This window comes from Panthera leo, chromosome F2 (assembly GCF_018350215.1).
Source record: "Panthera leo isolate Ple1 chromosome F2, P.leo_Ple1_pat1.1, whole genome shotgun sequence".
Lineage (NCBI taxonomy): Eukaryota > Metazoa > Chordata > Mammalia > Carnivora > Felidae > Panthera > Panthera leo.
This window is the reverse complement of record NC_056695.1, coordinates 4,463,695-4,480,905: the sequence shown is the minus strand read 5'-3', so window position 1 is coordinate 4,480,905 and position 17,211 is coordinate 4,463,695. Positions and strand designations below refer to the sequence as shown.

The following is a 17,211-nucleotide window of genomic DNA, read 5'->3' as shown; positions in this document are numbered from 1 at the left end:
ACCCCGGTCTTGGGAACACTATATTCCATTGGATTTCCGGAGGTGTCTTTCCAAAGAGAAGCCTTTATTTCCAGGTCATTCTTTACCACCCTGTCCCTACTGTCATCCTCACACTCTATAAATAACCAACCCGACGTCCCTCTCATTTTCTATTTCCATATATATTATTATCTTATTTCAATCCCAAGTCAATTGTGGGGTATCCCGCTCAGTGTTATTATGATGATTTATTTAAAAAAATTTTACAGATGGACAAATTCAAACTCCAAAATACTCAGCACTCAAAAGATTTATTGAAGATTAGAACACATAATGTTTTTATTAAATAGTGCTTCTTGCAGTGCCCTAGAGTCTCTCTTGTAAAGCTGTCATTTATCCTTAGAGAGTCATAAAAGCTTTAGAAATGACTTTATAAGAAGTCATAGCTAACACAATGGAATCTTGAGAGTTTTCAGGTTAATCTTCGTAGAATTGGCAGAGGGCTGGGGGTCTGGGTTAAGTGATTTGAGAGAGGATCTCATCAATTTGAGTATTTCTACCTTCAAGACTCACTGAAAATAAGGTTCAAAGCAGGAAATGAAAGAAATCTTTCCTTTTGCCTCACTAAATTAAATTTATTTTCTCTTTTTCTTCACCTTATTAATTCTTTGTGGCATAATGATTAAAAAGGAAGCCCAGAGGTCAATGAAAGTGGTCACAGCATCCATCTGCTTTCTTATTGTGCTGAGCAGTATTGGTGGGTAGGGGAGACATTTCTCCTGATAGTATAGTGGCTTCCCAATAATTTCAACAAGCCACCATTGATTACTTGTTGTAAGGGTAGAGAATTGGTTGAGAGTCATGGTGATAACGGGCAGCCCAACAGCCAAAAATAAGTCGACTTCATATCACCTTTGTTATGACCATTAGGGATTGCAGCTTCCTGAGGTTGACAAAGAAAATGAGATGATATTAATTATGACTATTAGTGCAAATTAACTCTCGAAGATGGCCTGCAGTGTTCCGTGGCTGGAATGCCTTGGACTGTCATCTGAGGGCATAGGAAAGTTCTTCCGGCTGCTTTCACTTCTCGGGTCTACCACTATACCGAATGGCCTGTGGGATGTTGGAGCTTGACATTTAATAAAATATTTGTCTCTAAAGTGCCTAAATATATGGGTCAAACTGTATTCCACAATATATCTAAGCATGTTAGCTTATCAGAAGGAAAATATCCCAAGCACATAAGCTTTAGAAAATTGTATGAGGCGGAGAGGCAAGTTCTTTCTGGGATACAAGGCACTTTTTAGTTAATAAAGGTTTTGGGGGGGACCTGGGTGGCTCAGTCGGGTAAATGTCTGACTTTGGCTCAGGTCATGATCTCATGGTTCATGGGTCTGAGCCCCGTGTCAGGCTCTTTGCTGACAGCTCAGAGCCTGGAGCCTGCTTCGGATTCTGTGTCTCCCTCTCTCTGCCCCTTCCTCACTCACGCTCTGTGCCTCTCTCTTTCAAAAATAAATAAACATTAAAAGAAAAGAGGTTTTTGGGAGGTTGTGGGAAATGTGAGAAAAGTAACCGTGCCTTTCAATGCAGTAGCCTATGGAGGGAGCCATCTATGTGGCTTGATACGTGGCTCATCCCACATGAGATGTACTTTAAGTATGAAACATGTTTGGGTGGCAAAACATCTGAAAATAAGAGTCTAAAAGAGACTAAAAGAGTCTAAAAGAGAGAGACAGAGACAGAATGCAAGTGGGTTAGGGGCAGAGAGAGAGGGAGACACAGAATCCGAAGCAGGCTCCTGGCTCTGAGCTGTCCGCACAGAGCCTGATGCGGGGCTCTGACTCACGAGCTGTGAGATCATGACCTGAGCCGAAGTTGGAGGCTCAACCAACTGAGCCACCCAGACACCCCTCTTTTTACTTTTTAAAAAATGTAGCTACTAGAAAATTAGAAATTATATATGTCACTTGCCTTTGTTGCTCACATCGTGTTTCTATTGGGCATCCTGCTGTAGATGTTTGGTTTTTTTTTTTTTTTTTAATTTTTAATGTTTATTTATTTTTGAGAGAGACAGAGACAGAATTCGAGTGGGTTAGGGGCAGAGAGAGAGGGAGACACAGAATCCGAAGCAGGCTCCAGGCTCTGAGCTTGTCAGAGCAGCACCTGATGCGGGGCTCAAACTCACGACCCGTGAGATCATGACCTGAGCCGAAGTCAGACGCTTCACCAACTGAGCCACCCAGGCACCCCAACCTGCTGTAGATGTTTAAGGCTAATTTCATGTCCCTGAAAACTCTGCCTTTGAAAGTTTGGTTTAAATACCCTATAGTTAGAGAGTATTGTTTCTAATGTGGCAGGTGCTCACCCCTGAAGATTTATCGTGTTTTGTCTTTGTCATTGAGCTAAGCAAGAACCATGAGGGTGAAGCTTCGTCTGTTTCTCAGCCCCGCTGGAATATGAGTGATCACGTTGCTAACTGTCAATCTCTGATAGGCACGTTTTCACTTCATTAAAAATATGCTGTGATGAGAAACAGACTCACATTTCATCAGTTGCACTGTTGTGAGAGTCAACACAAAGAGACATTAAAAATGAGACTTTTTTTTTTAACGTTTATTTATTTTTGAGACAGAGAGAGACAGAATGCGAGTGGGGGAGGGGCAGAGAGAGAGGGAGAATGTGAGTGGGGGAGGGGCAGAGAGAGAGGGAGACACGGAATCAGAAGCAGGCTCCAGGCTCTGAGCCATCAGCCCAGAGCCCGACCCGGGGCTCGAACTCACGGACCGTGAGATCAGGACATGAGTTGAAGTCCAACGCTTAACCGACTGAGCCACCCAGGTGCCCCAAAATGAGACAACTTTTAACGTCTCTTTAGGTGTAACATTCTAGAATGATCTGTACTGCAGGATCATGTCAGGTTCTCATCACACGTGTGAGTAATTTAACAAGAGGTGATTTTCCTTGTTTGCTGAAGTCAATCACACCACAATTCACAGTCATATAACATTTGGCATCTTTTTTTTTTTTTTTAGAAGAGCATCTAACCTTACTTTTTCTTTTATTCAACATTAAGAAATTAATTTTATTTATTATTAAACTCATAACTTAAGAGCCTTATCTCTGATGTTGGATTTTAAAAGGTACTTAGTAAATTTATATTATTCTGTACACCTGGCCTTCGGATTCGCTTTTTAATACTGGAATAAAATGGCCAAACCTGGGTGAGAGGCCAGGAAAATTGGAAAAGAGTATCTAATCTGACCTATTTTACATTTCAGCAAATCTATCCTATCGGCTGGGTAATTTCAAATTTCATAGCCTGCCTCCTCCAAAATAGATTTAATATTGTTAACTATATGCACATAAGAGAGAAATGTCTTTGATGTAGTATATGTCATCATATCTTTCATAATCATATCCCAGAAGGAATGTTTGTATTTAATATGGTATAATGCAAGAATATAGAAAAAACAGGGGTGGCTGGGTGGCTCAGTCTGTTAAGTGTCCAACTTTTTCTCAGGTAATGATCTCATGGCTCATGAGTTTGAGCCCCACATAGGGTTGTCAGCGTAGAGCCTGCTTAGGATCCTCTGTCCCCTTCTCTCTCTGCCCCTCCCCTGCTCCTGCTCTCTTTCTCTCTGTCTCAAAAATAAATAAACATTAAAAAAAAAAAAAGAACATACAAAAGAACTAGGTATCTGACCTTGGGGAATTTACAAACACTGAATTCTTCTATCTAAAGTTGGGGAGAGATTTACTATAGTTAGCAATTATTTCTGAGTAGTGTCTTTTTGTTTGTTTGTTTTTAACTTTCTTTGTATGTGTCTGTGTTGTCTATTTTTTCTATAATTAGCACAGGTTATTTATGTAGCATTATAGTTCTAATATAGGTGACATGAAGATCACATGTTCCTAGTGCTGTGTGAGCTCAGAGGAATAAACATTAGCTCTGTATGTTGGAAGAGGACACAATAGCTATTGTCTGTCTGTATGTATATATGCACTAAATGCATATGCGCATTCCAATCATTTAGATTTAGAATGTTCAAAAAAGCTTAAAATTAATGTCTTACACTAACGTTAAGGCCTAAAACTTTTTAGAAATCTAAGTGCATAGACAATTTTTTTTAATATTAATAATGGATTTTACAGATTGGATAATACACTCATTTTACTGTAATTTTGTAAGACGTTTCTTAAAGTCGTTCTGCTCTGCCTGCTATATTACTAAAAATGCACCCTTTCTTTAGTTTTGGTCTAGGTCTAAAAATGTCACATTTTTAGTTACTGCTTGTAATAATTATTTGTGGTGAGACAATATATGAGCACAATGGCAGTATTTTGTCAGTGTCCTGTTTCCTTGTTTACACTTGACTGGTGAATTCTTTTTTAATTTTCTTCTCCCTTCTAAGATTTCTAGTCTATAACTGGCATAATTCTTTATGATGAAAGACTAAAATGTTCTTTGGTACCATTATTTATATCACTAAGAGGTGGTATTCCATGACATTAGGTCAGAGAGAGGAGAGACATGAGTTATCATTATGGAAGGATGACAAGAGTATCATGGTCAACATAAGATATGATTGTATAATGGAAACACCCACAATCAACTGACAGGAGAATACCTCTTTTAGATAGTTTAGATAAGTGGAAAGACAAATCACATTCTTAGAGAGGTAAAATCAATATGGTAACATTTAAATGCTGATTAAAGTATCCAGGGGATTTTTCTTTTTTTAATTTGAAGAATGTTCATAAAGTATGCTGGGGTGGGTGATGGGTGGGGGGGTGGCTCTACAAATAACCATTAAAATTACTATTTTAAAAAGAAGAGGGGTAGAAACTACCCTATATAGAAAACAAAACAGAAAACAACATTTGAAATATTCCTATCGTAATGTGTCTAGAAATAGACCCAGCTCATGTCAAAGATATGTATATGATTATATTAACATTGCAAATCACAGAGGAAATATGACTATGTAGGTCAATAATAATGACGATACATAAGTAATTTGGAAAAAAATAAAAAATTAATTACAGATATGTCAGATATTTAAGCATTAAAGCCATAATAGCTTAAGGAAAAATAAGCTTTTAATGCAATTTTAGATTCAGAGAAGCCTAAGCATGACACAAAATCCCAAAGCTATGAAAGAAATGACTAACAAATTTCATTACATAAAAATTTGAAACATTTTAAATCTTATGATATAAATAATATAAATATATATTTATAATATAAATATAAATCATATAAATCTGTATGATGTAAATAATAGAGAGCTGAAAGTACAAACTATAATCTTTGAAAAACTGTTTCTGACATGTTATAAGCAAAAATTTAAATTTTTTACATGCAAAGAGTTCTTTTTTTTTTTTTTTTTCAACGTTTTTTATTTATTTTTGGGACAGAGAGAGACAGAGCATGAACGGGGGAGGGGCAGAGAGAGAGGGAGACACAGAATCGGAAACAGGCTCCAGGCTCCGAGCCATCAGCCCAGAGCCTGACGCGGGTCTCGAACTCACGGACCGTGAGATCGTGACCTGGCTGAAGTCGGACGCTTAACCGACTGCGCCACCCAGGTGCCCCACATGCAAAGAGTTCTTAGCAAATTAATAACAACAAAGAACCAAGTGGAAATACAGAAAGGATCTATGTATTTACATTACAGAAAAGGAATCAAATGACCATCAGTATGCACTTTCAAAATATCTATATCTTTCTTTTACTTCAGAACATTTAGATTTGAAGGCTTAAAATTTCAAAAGATAGAGAGGACAGTTTATCCCTTGGATCTGTGAAAGAATTTGTCACTCACAGAGAGATTTCACATGTAAATCTACCTTTTCCTTTGAGAAATATGCTTGAGGAGTTGATACATCCAATGGTAGAAGTGTGTTCTTTAAATCTGCCTAGTTTTTTCTTCCTTTCCTCCCCTACCCCTAGCCTTTTTTTTTTTTTTTAACTATTTGAACTGCAAATGATTTATATGGAGCTTATAATAATGCAAGTATTTTTAGTGGTATTAGTGGTGGCAAATTTTCAAAAGATAGTCATTACTAATTTGGGTCAAGAATCTCTTACTTGGTAAACTACGGAATCATGGGTTACAGTCATTGAAAGTGTCAGACTATTTACTTCAGGGAGCACAGAAATGCAGTGTTAAGGGTAATCCTGCCGTGTTAAGGGTAGCAGAACCATATTTCTGGAGAGTGTCCAAATGAAAAGTAAACATAATTATAAAGCTGAAACAGATTAACGTTATTACCACTTACCAAAAAACCCCTATTTTATTTGTGCTTAAATGTAGGTATAATATTCACTCTGAGAGTAATTCTTGGCATTACCTTGAATGGAAATTTCATTTGACACAGGAGAAAGCTCAATTTTGCTTCTCCCCACATTGATGGATACATAACTATGCAAAATCTTTTATCTTTCCAATAGCTACGAATTGCTTTTTAACAAAACATTTCCTCCCACACAGTGTGCGTTTGTTTATCAAGTGTGATGTGGGAAACAAAGGCAAAAGAAAAAATTAAATTTCCTTACTACTTACAGCCCCTTGACAAGTCCTTGAAACAGGCAGAGTGACCTTTCTCTGGGAGGTATCCCTAACCTCCTCCCAGCTTGAAGGTATATCATCATTCACCCGCCACAACCCCAGTGCAGCTCTTTCTGCCCACGGGTCCTACCCCTATGCTTGAAGAAGACCACCTTTTTGTACCAAACACGGCTCAAGAATTCTTTCTTGGCCATCAGCTCCGAATCCCATTTCCACATCAAAATGTCCGAGTATGTGTGTGGGAGACCATTTCAACAATGAAAGATAAGGTTAATAAAACCGACCCGTCAGTCTGTTGCTGGTTTTTCTCCCCACAAGGTCCTGATCATCAGGATTGCAGACGTCCTGTTTTCAGGAATTATTTTATTTCCTCATAAAAGTGTAACATTTTTCTTGGGGGCTTTGTTTGCTTCTCTTTTTCCCCCTCCCTGGCAAAATAGGCAATATTAGGATATAGAATATAACCACGCATTTTCTAAAGCATGCATTGATTTTTTTGTGAAAGGATGTTAGATATTGTTTCATGTCCTGAATGTCCATAGAATTACTCATAAATTTTGAGTACAGCTCCTTTATGAAAAATTTAAAAAAATAATATATATGACAATGACTATAATCATTTAACCAGAACATTGTTAGGAAAACGTTCCATCCGTTAAAATTACAACAAAGGTATTTTGATGAAAAGCATACTGCTTTGAATAAACCTTAACAAGTTATATGTACTTATGATTGGAAAACACATTCAACTGTGAACCACTTTAATGGATTTGTTTCCTGTCAGCAATAAAAACATTTCTAAGAAAACCTATGAGTTAAATTGCTTGATCTCATACTTTAGATTATTAACACTCGTATTGAATTGCAACATTAAAGAAATAAAAACAACTTCAGTGCAATTGTAGAAATTGAATGTTTTTTATTTTTAACAAAATTTAGATTAACTACATAAGAATATGCAGAAATATAGGCTTTGAGCACTTTTTATGTACTGAAGAAAGATGAATGAGGATAAGTAGTATTTTTTCCTTTTTCAGTTGTGGTATTGAAAGGCACTAATGACTAAAGGCATCCTTTGTATTAAGTGGATCAACTCTTTCCTAGGCACTAGGCACTGGGGAGAATTAAGAAACTAGTCAGTTTCCTATATTCTGTGTTTCAGATGAGATTGAGACTCTCTACACACACATACCATGTAGCACACAGACAAACCTATCACATAGAAGATGCACAGACTACATATACACCCACGCATGCATGTGCACGTACACATATTCAAATATGCATCTACGTGCACACATATGCATATAAACACATGTATGTAAATATATCTATGCATGTGTGCGTACATACGTATACTTTTTTCTACATGTGTTGGTGCATGTATCTAATAGAATGTGGGGACAGAATAGTCATTCTTTTTTTTTTTTATTTTTATTTTTTAATTTTTTTTTTCAACATTTTTTATTTATTTTTGGGACAGAGAGAGACAGAGCATGAACGGGGGAGGGGCAGAGAGAGAGGGAGACACACAATCAGAAACAGGCTCCAGGCTCCGAGCCATCAGCCCAGAGCCTGACGCGGGGCTGGAACCCACGGACCGCGAGATCGTGACCTGGCTGAAGTCGGACGCTTAACTGACTGCGCCACCCAGGCGCCCCCAGAATAGTCATTCTTCAAGTAAAAATAGATGTACGATGGCAGTTTGGGGATTCTAAAGGAAGTATAGTAATGGATTTTATACATTAGATTAAGAATATGCAGAGACAGTAAATGACAAATTTTCTCAGGACAATGTTTGTGACTGCTATTAACTAGATATCAACTATCTATGTTGCTTTCAGCCAGCTTAAACATTTCTTGAACACATGGTAAACTATAAAGTTGATTAGATCATTGACTGAAGCTCAGAATTATCCATAAAAATGGACATTATCTCTGTATGACATCAACTCTAGTGCATGCTGTAGACTGATTGTTCTGCCTCCCTGGTGGCCAGAATGCTAGGCAGAAGCGGCGAGGAGTGTCTTTGGTACCATAGGTGGGGCATTAGATCGTGGCTTCAAATGCTGTTTGGGGAACTGTGTGGCTGAACCTTTAGTTGTGCATCATGGGGTGAGTAGGTTAGAAACAGTCGCGTTTGGGGTCTCTGGGATGTCTCCGTGTGTATGATGACTAAAACCATCACCTGCTCCATTGGCCAAAACACTGTTTTCCTAATAAGTCATACAAAAAAAAAATGCACGAAACAAATATTTTTATAATACACTCAAAGTGAATCTTTTGACATTTTACTCTGACAGTAGATACTAGAAGCTTTGGAGTATTTAAATGCTATACGATATTCAGAAAAATGTGTGCCAATCCAATTAGTAGACATTCCCTGTACATTTAGACATGTCATAATAATTTAAATCCGAAAGAAATTTAAAGTGTATTTAGCAGGAAAAACAATCTGTAATTTTTATTTGCTCGACTGCTTTTCCAAAGTGTTCAAAGTGGCTGAGAGGTGATTTTCTGTAACCGATTTTCCTGTTCAAATCCAATTTACTTTTGCCACCTGTTATTTTTCTCCCTGGATTTTTTAGAAGTCATTTTTGGACCATTTGATAGTCCTATAATAAGAACCTCACTTCCTATGGTGTAATTGACTCTCAGTTTGACAGTTCAACAAATACACAATGAGAGTCCACTGTGGGCCAAGAGCTGTGATATTTATTTTTCCAAGTAAAGTGCTTAAGCCTGAGTGTATATAACTCTCCATCTGTTTATTTAGAAACATATTCCTCTGTCTTTGTGTCTTTGTTGATAATTTTCCTTTTATCCCAGGGTTTATAGTCCTCCTTTAGGGGTACTTTAGGGTAATTTAATAAATAGAAATTACTTTTGAAGGCTTTTATGACAAACTACTATTTGAACATAGGCTTTGTTGAGTAGAAAATTATAAATTTGTAAAGTTAATGAACATGTCAGTAAATGTTTTTCTACTATGTAAAGCACTATTTCTAGTAGAACTATTATAATATTTGCAGAGTCTGTTTCTCATTTTGGGATCTTTGTTTGTTTTTGTTTTTTCAGTCTCCTGAACAACAACCAAATCAGAAAGATTTCCAGAAATGCTTTTGAAGGACTTGAAAATTTACTTTATCTGTAAGTTGCAAGAAACATCAACAATAACTTACGGTGTTGATAGATTATTTGTGGCCTTTTTGTTTGCTTTAAGCGAAGTAATTCTTCATCTTCTTGAAAACCACTGCCAACCTTTACACAAAACACATTTGAACATTTCTAAGTGAAGTCAGTTGTTGCTTTCAGCAGATTATTCATCTGAACACAGTTGAGTATTTGTGCACATTTTTATTCCCGCCCATCCCTGCCACAAAAATTATAAGTTGCCGAAAAATAAAAACAAAACAGTTTGTCCAACTTTCACATTCAAATCTAGTTAATCAATACTTATGAAAATTGCATAGATCCTAGAGAAGCTTTTTATATCAACAACTCAGCCATCCAAGACCTTCTGAAGCCAGTGAACACATGACAGTTAGGAACTTTAATGAACCTGGATGAGAACCAATTTTTGGAAAAATTAGCTCACAGATACAACCGTTGACAATTGCGGTGCTCTTTTGTTTATCAGAAGGAAAGGAGAATAAAACTGTTTCAAACGAGTTCCTATGTTGACTCAGAAACCATGCTGGTAAGTTGAAAGTTGGGAGATCCTGACTGGCATGCTTACCTGGAAAACTGAAGGAAGGAACTAGAAGGACATTTGTTTAAACGAGGAGTGAGTGCCGACACTTTCTTTTTGAAGAATCTTAAAGACGTAGCTAACATTTTTACACAAGTATGTCCATTTGTGGATTCACTTATAAGCACTTTGTATAAAAAGTTGGTTGCTTTCTAGAAGGGAATACGCTATCCTACCTCCTTAGCTCCCTTTTCATGTCAGCAGTGATCACAGAAACTTCCTGAAGCCCGAGATTTCATATCTACACATCAGCTCTGGAGTCTTGCAGCCTTTTGTGTTCAGCTGAGATACCCCAGCCTAACAGGCAAGGCTTTGGCCAGCTTTTTTTCCTTCTTTTTTAAGTTTATTTATTTATTTTGAGAGAGAGAGAGAGAGCGAGCGAGCACCAGTGGGGGAGGGGCAGAAAGCGAGGGAGAGAGAGAAGAGGATCCCAAGCTGGCCCCACACTGTCAGCGCAGAGTGTGACGCAGGGCTCGAACACATGAACCATGAGATCGTGGCCAGAGCTGAAGTCAAGAGTTGGATGCCTAACTGACCGAGCCACCCGGGTGCCCCAGCTTTTTTTTTTTTTTTTTTTTCAATCATTCAGTCCTAAATTGCTGGCTCCTTCTTAGAATCAGTCCATTCTATTTGCTGTCCTAATTGCTGACATGCCTAGCGTGTCCGTTTTGATCTCCATGTGGGAAACCTTACTAAGGACCCTTCAAGCTTCTAGACTGGTGGCGTGAGTGGCCAGTCCTTGTAAGTGAAGGAGCTTTACCCCCTCGTGTTTCATTCCAGGCCTGTGGTTCTGTAATTCTTTACTCCCTGGTATGTAAAACAGTATCACCCTACAGCAAATTAATAAAAACCATAAAAACTTCATAATACTGTAAATAATGCCTTAGAAGAAACTTCATCACTAGTGCAATACTTAGTAAAGAATCTAGTGAAACGACAGTTATTAGGAAGAAATTAATTTTGGATAAAATGAACCTTCAACATTGCTGTGGCTTGGATCGATGACATGTCCAAGTGCAATTATCTGCTCTGTGCGAGGGAAGCATGTCACAAAACGTCCAATCAATTATCTGGCCAGTTCAGATACTACTCATTGAAATAGTTTTTTTTTTTTAATGTTTGTTGTTTTTTGACAGAGAAAGAGAGAGAGAAAACAGGGGAGGGGGCAGAGGGAGAGGCTCCAGGCTCCTAGCTGTCAGCATAGAGCCCGACGCGGGGCTGGAACTCACGAACCGTGAGATCATGACCCGAGCCTGAAACCAAGAGTCAGATGCTTACTTGACTGAGCCACCCAGTTGCACCCAGATACAAGTCATTAAATGAAAGATAAAAATCTTCTGCAAGGTGTGTGTTTGGGAAAGGAGATAATTTATAAAAGTTTCCTTATGCAGTAGGTTGTGAATAGATTCATGTGGCTAATGAAGTAAATCTTTCCATGTTTTCACTAACATTGCCAAGTAAGGATTACCTGTCAAATCGGAGAAGTTCGTAGGGATTGTATAGGGCTCCAAGATCAGTTTGATGCAGACCACACCTGTCTGGATAAGAAGAAAATGGAATTGTAAGGTTTAGAAGAAAATGTCGGGTCTGAGGCAATTGAAGATGGCCCAACTTTGCCACTTGGTGTCAATAATACTGTAAGGTTACACTGGCCGTCTGCTGTCATTCTGTGAGCTGATCCATTGAAGATGCTGGGAGCATACCTGAGCTCTTTGGAGAGAGGATTGACAAACCCTATGAAAAATGGCGGCGTTCGTTAATTCGGTGGTCTGTGGAGATGTTGGGGTAGGCAGTGGGGAAGGAACCCGGGTGCTAGTGTATAAAGATGAAAAGGCATGAGTAATACCTATATATGTGTTTGGGGGATAAAGACACACGTACTTATGGGACAATAGGTTTTGTAATATGGGCACATGTAAGATGGTGCCAGAGCAGAGGAAGACCAATTCTGCTTCCCAGTGTGATGGGCAGGTTAGACTTCAAATAAGGGGGTGCTTAGGAATTACTGAATCATCGACCGAAGCTAAGAACTGTCGATATTGCCATTATGGCATCAGCTCTAAGACTGTAGTTTTGTTGTCTTGCCCACTTTTGCCAGAACACTTAATCACAATGTTGAGGAAAATAATATGCAAACAGCATTCACAAGGACCATGTTGGCTTTAAGACGGCACGTGTTGGTTGGCGCAGTGGGCGCAGGAGGAAGGACGGAATGAGCTAACTGGGAGCCAAGGGGTCAGACCGGAAAGACCTTTGACGGGAATCTAGACTGTGTGGTATTGTTGATGAGGAGACGTGGGGAGAGTTCTAGGGGATGGGTGTGACGGGTTCTGCGGTTTGAGAGAGGCCAGTCTGGGAGCACGGGCAGGTTCACTTGAGGCAGAGCCTCAGCGGTGGGAAGGTACGCCAAGGTCGCCTGAAGTGCCGTGCATGAGGACAGCCCGGACGTAGGTCTTCAGTGGGGCTGCGGAGCTGGAGAGGGAATGTGGTTGTAGATTTGTTTGGTGACTTTATGGCAGATGAGAGGCAACGTCTGCCGTTCTCACAGGGGATCCGCATTCTTGTCTCGGTCCGTGCCACGAATACTCCCGTTCTCTTGCCACTGCCCTGGGAGCCTTCCCTGGCCCCTTTCCTACTTATCCTTTCCTTACACATTCCCACTCCTCCACACACCTAGGTTTTATTTTCGACTCCATTCCCTGAGTCTTTTTTTTTTAATATATATATTTTTGAACGTTTATTTACTTTTGAGACAGAGAGAGACAGAGCATGAATGGGGGAGGGTCAGAGAGAGAGAGAGAGACACAGAATCTGAAACAGGCTCCAGGCTCTGAGCAGTCAGCACAGAGCCGGATGTGGGGCTCGAACTCACAGACCGAGAGATCATGACCTGAGCCAAAGTCGGATGCTTAACTGACTGAGCCACCCAGGCGCCCCCATTCCCTGAGTCTTCAGCTCGATCATTCAGAGGATATACTGTGTAATTTGACGTTTAATTATACTTGGTGTTTATTTCCCCTTCTCTCCCTGTGTGTCTGTGTGTTGAGGTCTCCACGGCCACACAGTTGAGACTCAGGGTCTCGCCTGTATTTCTCTTCAGTTGATAACAAAGCTTAGGAAACAATTCTATGCTAGCACACGTCTGTTTCTCTCTTTTCAGAATAAGGGTAAATAGCACCCTTATTCTTTACGTTTGTATTTATTTATTCTCAGAGAGACAGAGACAGCATGAGCCAGGGAGGGGCAGAGAGAGAGGGAGAAAAAGAGAGAATCTCAAGCAGGCTCTGCGCTGCCAGCACAGAGCCCGATGTAGGGCTTGAACTCATGAACTGTGAGATCACGGTCTTGAGCCGAAATCAAGAGTCAGATGCTTAACCGACTGAGCCCCTCAGGTGCCCCCAGCACCCCTGTTCTTGAGCTGCTTGGTATTTTTTTTTTAAGTTTGTTTTAATGTTTGATTTATTTTTGAGACACAGAGAGACAGAGCATGAGCAGGGGAGGGGCAGAGAGAGAGGGAGACACAGAATCGGAAGCAGGCTCCAGGCTCTGAGCTGTCAGCACAGAGCCCGACGTGGGGCCCAAACTCACGAACCGCGAGATTGTGACCTGAGCTGAAGTCGGACGCTCAACCGACTGAGCCACCCAGGGGCCCCTGTCTTGTCTCAGCTTTAATGTCATCTCCCTAGGACTCACTCTAGGTCAATTGACCCTCTCCTCCTTTTTTCTCTATCAGAGTGCCCTGTTTATTTCATTTATCAGGTATACCATAACTGTTAATGTTTTTCCCTCATTTTTATACTTATCTTCTGACTTCTCACTGGATTCTGTGAAGGCAAGTGGCCATAATCCTCTTATATACCAAATATCCCAGCCTCTAGAACAGAGTGAGTGCTTACGAAATATTTGTTGACTAAATAAGAGAATATAAGGTGATCAATAAATGCCTGATATTTGACTGATTAATACTTTTAATTATGCTGAGTTCATTATTTCTTGAAAAGGGAGATTACACCATTAAACGTGTTAGCTTTTTCAATAACGTATATCCATCAGTTATTTCCTTTGTGCCTTTTCCCAAGGATTCCAAGTGTTTGTATTACATAAAGTAGTTATAGTGCATGTATATTTAGGAGACTAATTTTTATTAGACCAGATATACCACAGAGTTGCAGTTTTGCCCTGCCAAACACAAAGGAGAGCACATATTTTTCCCTAAAACAAAAGCATCTCTGAACTCTTCTGAAATTCTAATGTGTTTTGGTCCAAAACGTATCATTGATTCCCCTGGGCAAAAACAAATTGAATATCTCAGGGTGAATTTTGCTTTCAGATTCACAAGAAAAAGCATGATTGTTTGAGGATATCTTTGGAAACTGGTTCATTGAAGGTTAGCTGAATTACATTGAAAAACTGAGAGCAAAATGTTCCTTTTATTTGGTGTAGCAGACCAGCAGCGCTTATGAACAGCAACCCTGGTATTCATTATTCTTAACCAAGTTAGAATGCATCTAATGATAAACTCCAAAATAAAATTTTATTTTTTCAGAAACATCCTGGCATCTACAAAGTGATAATAATCTCATTACTGATGAGCATTGAATCATTTTAAAAACTTATCCATAGAGTAGGAGCTGTTGCCTATCTGCTCATATGTGAGATATATTGAGCATTATTTGGTACTATTTACAGAGGAAATTTATTCCACATTCAAATCCATAATTTTGTTTCTGGGTTTGGTTCCCAGAGTTTCTTCTCTGAATTATAGCTTCTTTCTCCTTCTAGGCCGGTCCTTGGCATCACTGTCCTCATGAACTTCTATGACTGAATGCTACCCCCTCTGCACAGACTCAACTTCTTAGATCTTTGGCTGAATATGTCATTTGAAGTTGTATATCCAGCATTGGCCTTTTCCGTCTCTCTCTAGTCTCTGAATTTACTTGGAGTGTACCACATTCCCTTTACATCCGGTAGAAAAAAAAGATATTCTTGTGGAAATATTGGGCAATTTACAAGCAATGAGTTCTTGGGCAAGTGATTACCACCTTTAATAGTGTGAACTTGAGGGACACAACTCTCATCATTTCCGGCCACTCTGTTAATACACCCTGAGCATTAATGGCAATCTAACAAAATGAATGAAATTTCCGTAAGTTTCTTGTTCATTGTATCAGTTAGCTTTTGCTATGTACCAAAGTACTCAAGAACTTAGTGACTTAAAATAGTAAAGAATTACTATTTCTCGTGATTGACTTATGGGTTGGTTGAGCAGATCTTCTGATCTAGGCTGGCTCAGCTGAGGCTGGAAGCTGTAGGATGGCTTTACTCACATATCTGGCAATTGCCCAGTGTCAGCTGGGATGCCTTTCTCCTCCACGTGGTCTCTCTTCCTCTATCCAGCTAGACTGTGCTTGTTTATGATGATCTTATCCCTAGTCCCAGCAGAGATGAACTTGTCATGCCTTTCTTGTGTCATGTTTGCTAGTGTCCCATTTCCCAAGTCAAACCACATGGCCAAAACCTAATTCAAGCATTGGAAAAATGGATTCTACCTTTCGATGGGCAAATCAGCAGTATCACCTGGCAAAAGGGTGTGGCTCCAGGCAGGGAGAGAAACCTGTGGCCATTTCTGTAATCTATCACATTCACATCGGGCTTCCAAGAGTGAGGCTCAAGTTGCAGTAACAATCACGCATATCTTGATGTAGTCACCAGGATAGACTTGCACAATGGGCACCGTGTTCACAAAGGGAGAAGAGATCATTTCCACTTGGGAGCCATAGGGCTGGAAACAGGTTAGACTTGATGGAAGGAGCGATGCTTTAGCTTAATCTTGAAAGGAAGATGTGTGAGAAAAGGCAAGACATGGTCTGGAATGTTTGGGAAATGACAACTGTCCTTTAATGATTAGGTTGTAGGGCCCAAATAGAGCAGGATGAGAGATAAGGCTGGTGAGTTTGTGAAGGCTAAATAATGGGGAAGGGGAGGTTTGTATGCCAAGCTCTCTGTTTCCCCTTACTTACCCCTTATTTGCTTCTACTCACTCCAAACCAGCCTCTGTTCCTACTACGCTATTAGAAATTCTCTGGCAAACGCCACTCGTGTTGTTAAACACGATTGAAAATATTGAAAATATTCCATTGTATAGTGTGTTTAATTATGTCTAGCGGTTTCCTTTTGTCGACCCCTCATCCTCTTGAAAAGTTCTTTGGTATTAATGACAGCTTTCATGTTCCTGGTCTTCCCTTCACTGTTCTGTCTGTTTTGTCTCAGACTCCTTCACCTAGAGTTCTGTCCAAGGCTCTGTTCTTTTTCACACTATGGTTGAACACGTCTGCTTCCAAGGTTATCAGTTGTTATCCAGATGCTGCTGACTCACAAATATTTATTTCAAGCATCAATTGTTTTATGTTTTCAAATCTACACGCACACACTTGCTTTCTCAATATTTCCACTGACATGTCCCATAGAAGTTTCACACTCAACATGATTTAAACTTAACTAAACTATCTTTCTCCCTTCAAACTTGCTACTTATTTTCCCTCCAAACATGCTTCTTATTTTGGGAAATGGTGACAGACTCATCAAGTCATGTGAACTAAATATCCATGCATCATACTGGCCTTCTCCCAGTTCCTCTCCCACCGTATCTAATTAGTTGTAAGTACTGTCGATTCTGCTTTAATGCTGCTCATATCTTCCCTCCCTATCCATGCCCACCATGCCGACTTACATTTAATCCTTGTTACCCAACCCCTTGACTGTGAGAAAACCTCATTTCTCTGTCCAAGGTCTTCCTCTTCTGTGTCTCTGAAACACAATCAATCAGCTATCTTTTAAAAAAATAAAGTTTCGGGGCACCTGGGTGGCTCAGTCGGTTAAGCGTCCAACTTCAGCTCAGGTCATGAC

The 17,211-nt window shown here is 39.6% G+C and overlaps 1 protein-coding gene across 1 annotated transcript in view; it reads left to right on the top strand.

Annotated features, from left to right (window-relative positions):
• Positions 1-17,211, top strand: part of PXDNL (peroxidasin like) — a 423,364-nt gene that overhangs the window by 205,777 nt on the left and 200,376 nt on the right. Inside the window, exon 3 of the mRNA XM_042923424.1 lies at positions 9,633-9,704. Coding sequence (XP_042779358.1) covers positions 9,633-9,704 — 72 coding nt within the window. The remainder of the gene's footprint in view (positions 1-9,632; positions 9,705-17,211) is intronic.